This window comes from Bacillus rossius, chromosome 8 (genome assembly GCF_032445375.1).
Source record: "Bacillus rossius redtenbacheri isolate Brsri chromosome 8, Brsri_v3, whole genome shotgun sequence".
Classification (NCBI taxonomy): domain Eukaryota; kingdom Metazoa; phylum Arthropoda; class Insecta; order Phasmatodea; family Bacillidae; genus Bacillus; species Bacillus rossius.
The window spans coordinates 68,876,705-68,889,943 of NC_086336.1; the positions used below are offsets into that span (position 1 = coordinate 68,876,705).

Sequence of the window (13,239 nt, forward strand, 5' to 3'; positions counted from 1 at the left end):
GATATATATTTTACCTTGATAAAATCACTCTCGTTTAGTTAGGTAATTGCTCCCTGATGATGGCGACTGCAACGTCGACCGAAACGTCGGTGATATAATCGCCTTCGTCTCAGCTACAAAACCTATGAGCCAAGCAACTCCTTTGTGTTTTTAATTTTACGAGCACTTTTTTTTGACGTGATGACGTCTTATAAATCGACGAACGCCGGCTGCACGCACGAAAAAGCACGACTCATTGTCACGTTCCGCCTGAGCCGAGCGTGCAAGAACCGGCCAACCACCTGTGCGAGAAAATATTCTATAATATCAAACAGGCATTTTAACTAATTGTTCGTGATTATATTTAAACAAATAATTTAAATTAAATTTGCAAAAACTGTAAATAATATTTTAAAATTAAAAAAAGGATGCAATTTTTCATCAACGTTTTCTTATGACGTTATCACGTACAATTATCGTCCTTAAACTGACTTTACAGACAACCCCCCCCCCCTTCTTTTTTAAACAATGAACCAAGTGACGGATCCAAGTAATGGCGCCTGGGAGCAAAGAAGGTAAAAGGCCAATTGCGCGCTTAAAGCGAGTCAGAAGCTCTTTTCATCTCAGGGGAGGAGGGGAACGAGCTACTCGTTAGCTACTGGCGCTCTTCTTCAACGCCAGTGGCGTATTGCGGATCGTTAACAGGGCGGGGCCGATGGGAGATCCCTCGGTTGGAGGCCAGCCTGAGACATCTTCCGTCGAGGCCCGCAGACCGGGGTGAACTTCCCGATGTTGGTAACTGTCTCAGATTTAACCAAAGCCAGTTTATTTTAACTCTCTAAGAGTGATGAATGTTTACAACAAGTAGGGACCGGTAAATTTCGCCGGTTCAATGACCTCTAGCATGAACGCCATTGTTCTACGTACACTCGGTCAAATGTCACCCACTCATTGGCTGCTGTCTTGTGAGACGTTCCAACGTAGCAGTCTGTGATTTGATGCTGCTTTGTTTGGGTGTTTCTCATTGGCCCAGAGTCATCCAGGTGAGTGGTGAGTCAATAGCACATGTAACACGGAGGTATAGCTATTTTAATTTTAGCCTATCGCGAAATGAATCCGCGAATTTTTCCGGTCTCTAACAATAAGTAAAAACAAGAAGAATTAACGAATTAATTTCACAAAAAAAAAAACAACTAAAATTCTAATACTCGTTCCTAGAGATACGAAAATTTCGCTCGTTCATATGTCTCTATGACACCTGACACAAAAACGAATTCGCGAGATTCACGAGAATGAACGCTGCCTTTCTCGATGTTTTCGGGTGTCGGGTCGGCGCGAGATGACGCGACTCGTCACAGCTGCTCTCGTCGGTTCGAGAAGCGCGCCCCTGAGGTACTGCAGCAGCGAACCCGGCCTCCGCGCCGAGTGCCGCGACTAGTGACGAGTTCCGGTCCGAGCGAGTTCGGAGAGTTCGGAGAGTTCGCAGAGATCCGCGAGTGAAGGGAAGTGCGACATCGGCGAAGAGAGTGAGAGACCCCCTCGAGAGTGGCGCGACGCGGAGTGACTGGATCGTGAGAGTGCGACTGAGTGGCGCGAGACTGTGTGTGTGTGGACAGGCGCGAGGTGAGGGGCGAACCACTGTCGAGCCCGGCTCCAGTGAGGAGTGCGGACTGTGGAACTGGACAGACCTTCGAGCAGTGGCGGATCCAAGGAAGGGGGGGGGGGGCACCAGGGGCAAGTGCCCCCCCCCCCCTCACCACGAAAAACCAGTTGTCTGCTACATTAATATTACCGACAAAAATGATTGTTTCTGAAACCAATAAAATATTTTAATATAATTGATGAATTTCTTGTAGAATCATAAAATCTGGTGGTTGGATGTTATGTGTAGTGTGAGTGGATTAAATACAAATTTAGTAATTTTAAGACATTTTTTCTCTGAAATCCCTAGGTGAACCTCTGGATCCGCCACTGCCTTCGAGTGATTTTAGAATAAACATTTTTAAGTGCCAGTGATTTGTGATCGGATATATTTAAGTACAAAAATTTATTATTAATGTAAATATTAGTAATCAATGAAATTGTAATAAAACTTGATTGGGCTATCCCTTACGAACCATGTTCTCCCCCACAATAGGTAGTAACAATATGTTACCTCATGTATAACGGCTAACACATTTCTGTTTAAAATCAGCGTGTTAAATGGTGCGCTTTTTCACAACAAAGAATAAATTAAGAAAACAAATTGTGAGTGAGTTTTTCAGTACTCGACATCTGACATCGGTAGTAAGCAAATTAATGTGTTTTCATGTTGCAAATACACTTCTAATACGAAACTCGGACGCGGAAATTAAACGTAGAATTCTTTATATTGATTCCGAGCGTGATAAATAGCTACACATTTCCGTTCCGTGACTTCCGCCGCATTTACGAAATTACTTCCACTAAATGGCGTATACCGAGAGGTACGGGGCTGCACATCAATAAATTACCTACATGCAATAAACATTTATAACTCCAATACCTGCTCTGATTTCATCCTGAGCAGGAATAATAAAAGTTAATAAGTCAAATATGGTATTCAAATGAGTACGGCTCTGGAAAAATTTCCAGAGTTTTCTAGATTTGTTCAAGTAAAGGTACACCAAAAAGTTATACTGCTTTTGACTTGGTTGAAACGGTTATTTGAATGTGGTAAATTATTCGTCAATTACGTAAGAGTGCGTGTGTAACATACGGAAAACTATCTCCGAGCTCTTATGCTCTTACTCTTTAGCACTTGCCGATAACTTTACGAGCTGTGATCGTCCGTAAAGTTGAATGATAATGTGACCCAGTCGTTATGAAAACCAGCGAAACTAAAGCGATTCAAAGAAGGGAGACGCGGATTAAGGAGAATTGTCTCGCAGTGTCGGTCACGGGGAAAGGGTGGGGGGTATTGGAGATAAGTGGGATATATCTAAACCCCCCCAACACCGAAGTTTTTGAAAAAAATATTTGTAAAATATCAGTGAAAACTATGTGAGAAACCACGTCGCCTGCGGCTGCTTCTGAAGATCCATATGTAGAGACCTGAAAAATTCGCGGATTTATTTCGTGTTATGCTAAAATTAAATTATTTTTACCTAAGTGCTGCTTCTGCCATTGGTCCACTGTTAATCTGGAGGACTGAGGGCCAATTAGAGACCCTCACTCATAGAAGTGTCGAATCACAGGCCACCCAGTCGAGACGACTCACAAGTCAGCAGCCAATGAACAGTTGGCATTTGCCCGAGTGTGCAGAGGATATTGGAGTCTATCCTGAAGGTCAATGAACCCGCGAATATTTTCCGGTCTCTATCCATATGTCAGCGTGTCAGTGTCAGTGGTAACGTACGTAAGTATTTTTTTTTAAATACGAGTTTTCTATATTTTTTTTTAACTAACTGATATTCGTCCATAATGTGGACACCCTCGGACAAGCTGCTGCGTCCGCCCGATGTGTGACAGTGGCTCACCTGTGACGGCTTGTGACGGCTGCTCGTGGAGTCGCTGTGTGTCCGCGCGTCGCAGGCCCCGGCTGTGCTCTGGCGTGCGGCCGTCTGATTGGGCGCGCGTCGCTCCCCGAGCCTGCGCCCCGACGCCGCATCGACCCCGCCGCGACGCCCCCTCCCTCCCCTCCACCCCCTCTCGGGCCAGGGCGTATCTGCGCCCGCTGTGCCCTCTGAGTCGGCGCGCAGTCTTCCGTGATGCCAGTCCCTTCAGCGCTTTCTACAATCTTGAACGGTTGTTTTATGCCTAACAATAACTACTTATCTGCCCTCAACGCATTTTTTTTTTTAATTATTAACTGACCCAACTCGGATATCTTGAGTATGTCTTGAGTCCGTCGCCTGCGTCCATCCGTCATCCGTCCATCTGTCACGCGATCTGCAGCCAATCGTATGGCCCGGAAAAAAAAACCATTATATCCGTCAGTCGGTCAAAAGCTTTGACGGACGGATGGATTATATCTATGGTTTTGGCCGCGGCAGTCAATTGTTACCAGAACACTGGCCTGAAGTGTTTATACAGGTCGTTCAGATGTTTGGTAGAGGACCTCCGTAGCATAGTCGGATGCACACCAGCTTACGGTGCGAGGGGTCCTGGGTTCGAGTCCCGGGCAAGGCATGGGTGTAATATTTACATGCTGATATTTGATACCGAATCACGTATACATGCTGCTATTTGATACAGAATTGCAAATGATATGTGAAATGGAACAAGATGACCCTTTGGCCATTGGCGTACAGCTGTAGGCCACATATAAAAAAAAAGATGTTTGGTATGATAACATCGCAGGCCTTAAATCTCATGTCCAATAATTCAATCACGACTCTGAATTTGTCCAAGGGAATGCTACAATACGTACGTACAAAATCACGGAATAAATAGCAAACAACATCTACACAAATCTCCGAGGTAGAAAGCGTGGACTGTTGGCGGCACTTATTTAGGGAAATGTTCGGACGGACGGATTAAGTCGAGTTGTAGATGCGTGGCGCTGGCGGATTGAAGAGTGACGGATGGATGACGGATGGATTTGACGGGCTATTGTGATCCCGCCTTTAAGGCCCCCGCCTACCGATTCACACACACGGTGTGCAGAGCTTCAGGATAAAAAAAATTGGTTGTCTGTAAAGTCGGTTTACGAACGGTAGTTTAACAAAACATTGATGAAATAATTGCATACTTTTATGAATAAAATTGAATCATTTTTATTTTAATAATAAAAGAATAAATACTTGAAATTATACTAGTAATCAGATTTTTAAAATGCAAGAATAATTAACCTTTATTGCCGAAATTGTTGTTGTAATAAGCAATGAAAACCACATTAACTTTTCACTTCACTTTATAAACAGCCGACGAAACAGTCCACGTGTAGATGACTTGTAATTAATTTTAAAAACTGGCGTTTAGGGGTCGTCCATTAATCACGTGATGTTTATTTAGCAAATTTTTAACCCCCTCTCCCCCCTAGTGATTTGTGGTGAGGTTTTAGACTACCCCCCCCCCCCCAACAAATCACGTGTATTTTTTCGGTACAAAATATTTTTAAAAATTTCAGAATATTATCTTTAAATATAGGTATAATCTAATTTAATTCTGGAAAATTAAGCACAGCATGTATATTCGGCGCCAAAATCACAGTCTTACTGGCGACTGGCAAGCCGAGCCGGGCGGGGATATTGTTGCCTGGCTACGGCGAGTCAAGGTCACGCGTCACTTTTCGGTTTAGTAGAAATCGCGTGAAAAAATAAATACACGTGATATCTCTATACACCCCTCCTCCTCCCCTTGTGATATTTAGTGATTTTTCCGACCCCCCCCCCCCCTTTCGAGCCTCACGTGTTTAATGGACGATCCCTTAGCTATGAAGTTTAAATATAATTATGAACAAGTATTCATATAAATAAACTGTAATAAAATATATATCATCAGTTATATGAATCACCACAATTTTTTAGTCAATTGTAACATAACATATTATTACTGCACTCGCCGACAGATGCTACATTTTTTTAATAATAAAAGAATAAATACTTGAAATTATACTAGTAATCAGATTCATTTTCTTACGTACATTTGACGTAGAAATTATTTCATATTACACATTTATAAACTAAGTTTTAAGTTTTCACTTCTGTCGGTGCGGCGCAAGCGTACAATGAGCGTAACGGGACACAGCGTAACGGAACAATGTGCGTAACGGGACACATTTCGTGCGTGCAGCCGGCGTTCATCGTTTTATTAGACGTTGTCACGTCAACAACACATTTTGAAAACTGCACAAGATACCAGAGTGCTGTCTGTTTCCGAGAAAAGCATTCAACAATACGCCGATGGCGGATGATAAGTTCTGTTCCCGCATTTAATTTTTAAAATGTACTACTTTTAGACGAGTGAAAACTGCTAAAACGCTTGTTTTCAGAATTATTTGAAGGCATGATACAACCTGGTGCAGAGTCTTGAAAGCTCTTAAATGACTTGCATTATGCCTTGATCCTCATTTCTCCGCCATATGATGTTATGGTTACCACTCTAATCTCATAACAATCATATCTCACGACGAGAGAACTGCGCGCCAGTCCACAGCATTGCTCTTAGAGGCGACACCGCGCTGGAAGCACCGGCGAGCGTCGCACTTATCATCCCGTCTCACTAACAAACATACACCCCTGACTAGGCAGTAAGAACCTTCAAACTCCATATTGGTTTCCGAAATCATTACCGATTAAAATTATTTATCGTATAGCATTGAAAAAATTACCTTCGTTAAAACATCTATTATACATAAACATATTTAAACAAAAAAAAAACATTATTACAGTTGTCATCCCGAAAATATATTAACTCCTTAACGTCAATGTCATATCAGGGTGAACTTATTTTAACAATGAAACATTTTTAACTTGAGGCATTCCATTAAATTGTATAACATGTAGAACTTAACGACCAAAGTTCCTAAAGACATATACTGTTGTAATTGTCATGCTAACGCTTCTTAAAGTCATGGAATTATGGTTGGATTTATGTGAATGTAATGTGAATGAAGATGGCAAAAAAAAAAAAAAAGGAAAATTTAAGTGCGGCGTGACTTTTGAAGAATTATTGTGGTTATTGTTTTTTTTTTTTACTGAAACTGTATAATCGAAACTGGGTTAGGGAATTAATTAACTAATTCCGCCTTTGATATATATATATATATATATATATATATATATATACTGTTATAACTGTAAATACTTAAATTTTTATGTGAACTTGGTTGATAATAACATCTAGACAATTTATATGAGTGTATTAGCCACCCGCATGTTTGTAATCTGCAAAACCGTTAGTTTTAGTGGCAAATGTCGCATGAGATGATCTTAGGAAATTTATATGAATGTATTAGCCATTAGCATGTTTGTAATCTGCAAAACCGTTAGTTTTAGTGGCAAATGTTGCATGAGGTGATCTTAGGAAATTTATATGAATGTAATAGCTATTAGCATGTTTGTAATCTGCAAAACTGTTAGTTTTAGTGGCGAATGTGGCAAATGTGACTTGCAGCTATTAATATAAATTTTTGTTGTTATCATCTTTTGTTATAGTTTTGACAATAATTCTAAATAATAAAAGGAAAGGTTCCAACGCCTGAACTTAGGGGTTTTTCTTAGAGACCCTCCCTCTTCCTCTTACTGTACCAGTGGGAGAAGAGAGAGAGACACGTTTCACCCCTCATATGTGTGTAAGGCACACTATAATCTTTAATAATGATGTGTTGAATAAGTTTGTGAGGCAAACCACAGTATTTTCATACTATTATAATGCATAAGGCTTTGAGGGCCAATCTAGTATCTGCAAGTTATTGTATATTGCGAGATATATGTCTCTGAGACACACTTAAATATTTTTCTCATTGTTGTAAGAAATAATAAATATATATACCATGTGTCTATCAGAGTATGGAAACAGTCTAATGATTCTTTGCACATGCCTTTAAGGTAACTATGTCAGCATGGCAGTTTGTTAGCCGAACAATGTTTGTAAACACATATATTAGGCATTAATATTTTTCAAAGCATAAACATTTGTGGTAGGTACCTAGTTAGTTTCTTGTTATTTGTAAACCTTTAGGTAATTTCTTTTATGGCTCTTGGCCCAAATTATATTGTCTTGTTCACATTTTTAATGCTTATTTGTTACTACTGTACCTGGAACATTATTTGAGTGAAGTTTAGAGTTTACAATAAATTTATAGTTGAGAGGTCTAGAATGTAGACATATTTTTTTTGGTAGTGTTATCGAGAGCAGAGTGCATTCTTTGTTATGGCTCAACATTAATGTTTTCAAACACAGTAGGACTCTAAGCTGTTCCGAATTCGAAATGTTTATTAATGAACTGGTTTATAGTAATACAAGTTGTACTCAACCGAGGTAGGGTACAAACTCACGCAGTGATGGATGTCATGGTGAATCGATGAGGGGTTCTACAGTGCATGGATGTGGCTAACCCCGATGCTAGACAAAAGTGAACTGATGGAGGCCATGGTCTCTGCGTGCCACCACGAGCCGAATTCCCGCGAAAATGTACCATGTGCAAAGGGAATAAGTCAAGCCAGGTTTTCAGCCTAGTCGTGCTAAGTCATAATTACTTTAATATTGCTGATACCATATTGTATTATTACTACTGGTTTCATTAACATAACACATTTAACAACTGGGATAGCTAGTCAATTTCCGCTCGGGCGACAATTTACTCGTCGGTGGTGACGGACATTTGTAGCACTGCATTGACTTGCCCTGTGTTTGCGCTGAGAGCATGTTCTGGTCGTACACATACAGCTATAAACACTCTGTCGAGGCGCCGATGTTCCATAGCAGTCTGTGAAGATAAAAGGAGCATCGACAGGTGCCGTCACTACATATTGCATGCCTGGATACAGGTCGTGTCACAGGCCTTACATTAATGGACACAGTCTGTATAATGTTTGCCACGTCGCCCGCACGGGGCCTCTATTGCAGTGAAACATACATTCCACATTTATAAATAAGGACTTTTGGTGCCTGCTGATTAACTGCCCACATGGCATTTTGTTTTTATGTCTGGTCCAGGTGGCCATTAAGTAATTGAGTGTCATTTATAATTGAGTAGGTACCTTTAGGGGTTATAGTTTAACTGGGTCTGGGGACTTGTGTACCCTAAGATTCTGCAGTGGTACACATTGTCTTTAGCTGACGACCATCGCGTCACATCAAAGGAGTGTCGCCCTTCAGGCTTAAATATTATTTGTATTTGTATATCCTCAGGGGCTGCAGTATAACTGTGTAAAAAATTAGTGTACCATAAGATTCCACAATGGTCACACACTGATTTCCATTGTCGACTGCCCACACTACATCGTACAGACTACTCACGATCTTAGCAATAGTCACATGCAATAAGAGGTTTAGACTCACCCTGGGGACAGTCACAGCCACATAATTATTGTGTACGAGAGCTACCATGCAATAAAGTCACTCGTACCAGAATCATGTATTATGATTGTAAGAGTATTAGTAGCATCTCAGGGGGCTGACACTCTGAGGTAACCCTGTTTGGCCAAACTGCTGCTGCCTCTTCCACATGGCGACGTTTTATCTTGAGAATGGAGCTCTCGTAGATACAAGCTGACATCGTCCCGACCATGGCTTCTAAGCCCGTGCTCTGCACCGCTAGTACCAGATCCCATTTCCGGAGTGCACCCCTAGCCCAGCAGGAATGAGTCAGGCGAGCGCCTCGGGCGTGACCCCAATAGACTCAAAGAAACTTAAGGGCACGGAACCCCAGGGGCTCTAACCCATAAAACAATTAAGGGACAAGACACTAGGACACAATTATTAATTCACAGGCATTAAACAAGTGCGTCGTAGCCACTCCGTGCGAGCACCACACGTACGGAACAGACAACGAACCTCGCGAACATTCACCGCAGCCACTGGCCTTAATTAAAGTGCCCGTGATAATGATCAAGTCGGATTAGGAAAAAACCCACTAATACAGTTCACAGGGAGACAACATGTTAATAAATTTACAGTCGCCAACTTGATGCCACAATTCAAATAATTAAATACTCTAAAACAATTGTTAAGCCTTAAGCACCCAATTACCAGGTGCTACCTTTTAACTGGGCACCTGGAACATGTTTTTAGCTTATAATAGAGCAAATTAAGTTAATGTAAGTTTTTGGCGCCGACTCACAAAGGAGGTGAAAGTCTCCCTCCCTTGCGAGGCAGCCATGTTCGGCAGTCTCCAACCACTCCGCGCCGGGTCAAGACGTGTGTCCGTGAGCAGCCCTCCACTTTGTTCCACCGATCGTTCATTCAGTAGTCGCTTTAATATTTAAACTTTTTCTTGTACTTTATTGCTGCTCACGTCGATTCGGCGTGTATTTTGTGGACCTGGGCTTATCTCGACCGTTTTCCTTAGTGGTTCCGCACCACGTCGCGGACCACACCGTTTACGGCACTGGCCGACTCCAGCCAACACGCTTTCGCTAGACAGCTGCGCATACTCCTGCCGGCTGCGACCTCAAGTAAATGTAAAGAGTAATTTAGGATCACGCTCACCAGAGCCCCCCTAAGACAGTTAACATTCGGTACTGGCCATCTCCAGAGCACTAGTAACCGCGCCCCGCGAGACTACCGCGGCAAATTCATAGTGTTATGTTGTTACTTCCAGTCTGGAAGAGCGGGAGGACAAGGGGTGAAATCTCAGAAAGAGGTTCTAAAGTTCGAGAAACACAAGTGCTTTTATTAACAAAACTTGTAATAACAACATCAAATCCTTCAATACACGCATTTTCATATATGACAACCTTCTGATTTCTTATTTTGAAGATTACAGCAAGTGCCCACGATGTCTGTGAACAGAAAAATATAATTAACAATATCGGATCACAAATATATGTCACACACATTAAGTTAATGCCTTATTAGTAGGCAAACAGCAAATTATATTAGCAGAAAAATATGAACATCCAATCGATTGGTTTTTGGGCACATTCAATATTACGTTAACTAACTGTACTAACATGAATTTAACGTTGCCAAACAAATCAAATACGATTAGAGAATAAGAAAATATGAAAGAAATTATTAAGGAGAACTAACATGAAATCTCTTATAGTACAGTTTATATATACGTTGCCGTCGTCCGGGGTCTCGGGCTCGAGTCCCGGTGTGGCTCCTAGTGGGAAAAGGCGGTTCTTGATCTGTGTTGTCCGGGTGGGCGCCAGACTAGCTCGTTTCTAGTCGTGAATTTGGGGTCGTGGATGTATGTGCCCCTGCGTGGCCCACTAGGGCCGGCGGCGGTGTTGCGTGAGATGATTTTAAATAAGAGACGTGGAGTTGAGGTGGTGGTGTCGTACCTTTTATTCAGAGGAGCGAGTCGTACACAATACAACACTCTACAGAGGTCCCCGGGGGGTTTTTACTTGTTATTCCGTGGCGCCTTATTGTTTGTGTTCCGCGTTACGTGGCCTCGGATGCTGTTATGTCTCAGACGTCTCACTGGGTACGTAGGTAACGTAATTTCGTAACACAAAGGCGGGACACAAAATACACTGAATTAAGGGGGCGCGTACAGGTTACGTGGCACTCGTTACTCGGGTAACGTAAGTTAGCAATACAAAATACGGGATACAAAAATACACTGAATTAAGGGGGTGCGCACAAGTTACGTGGCACTCGTTATTCGGGTAATGTACGTTAGCAATACAAAACACGGGATACAAAAATACACTGGATTAAGGGGGCGCGCACAAGTTACGTGGCACTCGTTACTCGGGTAACGTAAGTTAGCAGTACAAAATACGGGATACAAAAATACACTGAATTAAGGGGCGAGTGATTGGAGACGGCCAATCCCGTATGCAAATGTCTCGGCGCGGGTATTGTGCCCACTGTGGTGAAACACGCACCGCAATTAAGTCTGTCCAAGTTCCCTTGCGGGTTTGTGGTCAGCGCCGTGCGCGTGACCTTAAACAAAGTTCTGTACGTTGCGGGAGACGGCCCGTGCCGTATGCTGAAGAGCAGCCCCGCTGACCAAGTGTGGTGCGGGGTGTCCTTAAGTTGATGCGGCCGGATTAGGTCCGGGACCGAAAAAAGGGACCGGGTACTCACGGAGAGGTTAAGTAATAAAAGGGGTTTGGTTAATTAGTGACTATATTTACCGGACATTACTTTCAATGTAGACAAAGGATGTTGCCTCTCCGTGGGACGTAGGTCCGCCCCGGTCCATGAGCTGCGCTGAACTGCCGAACTGGCATGGCGTCCGAGGGAGGCTCGGCCTCTCTCGCGCCAGGCGTGACCTCATTACGCTAGACTCCAAACGGGTGTGTCTGGAAGAGATTTTATTGTCGCTAAAATCCTCATTTAATGTTTCAGGAGGAATGGGTACGGTTCTTCTCTTGTCTACTCAGGTTTCCGCGGCTTTGTCTTTAATTGCTGTTCGGGTCGCCTGACTCGGGTGGGCCATGGCCAGGGGTGTGTTCCGTTAGCGGGAGCGTATACTGGCGGGTGCAGGTCGGGCTCTGGGGTGGTCGTCGGCCAGACGACGTCAACGTAACTAGTTTACATTCTCATTCATCGTGGTCTGATTCTTTAAAGTTAAACAGTGTTTCTGGTGTAAGTAACTTATGATACTTAAAATGTTCACGTTCTTACACACACGTTCTTACACACACGTTCTTACACTCAGCGAGTCGTTTTCAAAAGTCTCCTGGTTACTGGCAGCGGTATGCCATGACGCCCCACCAATATTGCGGCGAACAGTCTTTATCATTACTCGGCTCGTCAGTCGTTCAACGAAGTAGCTGCATTTTGAAGTTCTATCAGGAGTGCTCGTTATGTTGATCGTGTAGTCCGGGAACTATTACAGTTCAGTCGAATCCGTTATGTAAAACTACGTTGGTTACCTTACGGTAAGCCTCAACGTATTGCAAGTTGGTATACTTTACGTTATGCGGTATTCGACCTCTCCTCCGTCTCTTGCCACGCTGCCCCACTGCCGTTCTACTTTCAACACCAGTCAAACATTTATTTTACTTATCCCGTAACCTTCACGAGACAGTTCCCTTCATTCTACAGACGAGGCAAATTTCTATTTCCTCACTCTGCGAAAATTCTAAGTCCAAACAAATGCGACTTGAATTTATTCTAAGTCCCTCGTGGACTTGTAATATTTCTACTGGGTTGAAAATTTTTCAGAGTCCCTTACAGACTTAGATTCTGACGACGGCTCTTACCGTTTTCTTCTTGAAGCGGTCGTTACGTCGTCGGGCAGCGTGACGGAGGAGGCCGGTGGTGTAGATGGTAGTCACTGCAGGTTCATGCTGCTGGGCTAGTCGGAGACTGCCTGCAGAAGCGTTGGCTGGGCCGGTTTATATACTCCGCCGGGGCCCGACCGAGGAACAGTCTGGATACCCGCCGGCGGAAGTACGTCATCGTTGATTGTTCCGGACGAAGCCCACGAAGCCGGGCGCAGTCGAAGCGGCCCGAGCGGCCCCGATGTAGTGCCGTCCGGGGCGCAGAAATCGAACATTGCGCGCCCCTGTGCTGCGGGTGGTATCCATCAGATAGCCAGAGGCGCTGTCTGGTAGTCATATAGTTACGCAGTGCGAAACTGCATAACAATGTTAGTGTCGTGTTTTGTTCTGTAATCAGCGTGTGTTAATGTAACTGTACAACAGCTCAGATGCTGCATAGTGCATT

General features: G+C 43.3%; 1 protein-coding gene across 1 annotated transcript in view; it reads right to left on the reverse strand.

Annotated features, from left to right (window-relative positions):
- LOC134535407 (uncharacterized) overlaps window positions 1-7,957 on the reverse strand; it is a 115,231-nt gene extending 107,274 nt beyond the window's left edge. Inside the window, exons 1-2 of the mRNA XM_063374480.1 lie at window positions 7,941-7,957; window positions 3,477-3,682 (exon numbers count right to left, since the gene is read on the reverse strand). Coding sequence (XP_063230550.1) covers window positions 3,477-3,682; window positions 7,941-7,957 — 223 coding nt within the window. The remainder of the gene's footprint in view (window positions 1-3,476; window positions 3,683-7,940) is intronic.
- Between the last annotated feature and the right edge of the window lie 5,282 nt (window positions 7,958-13,239).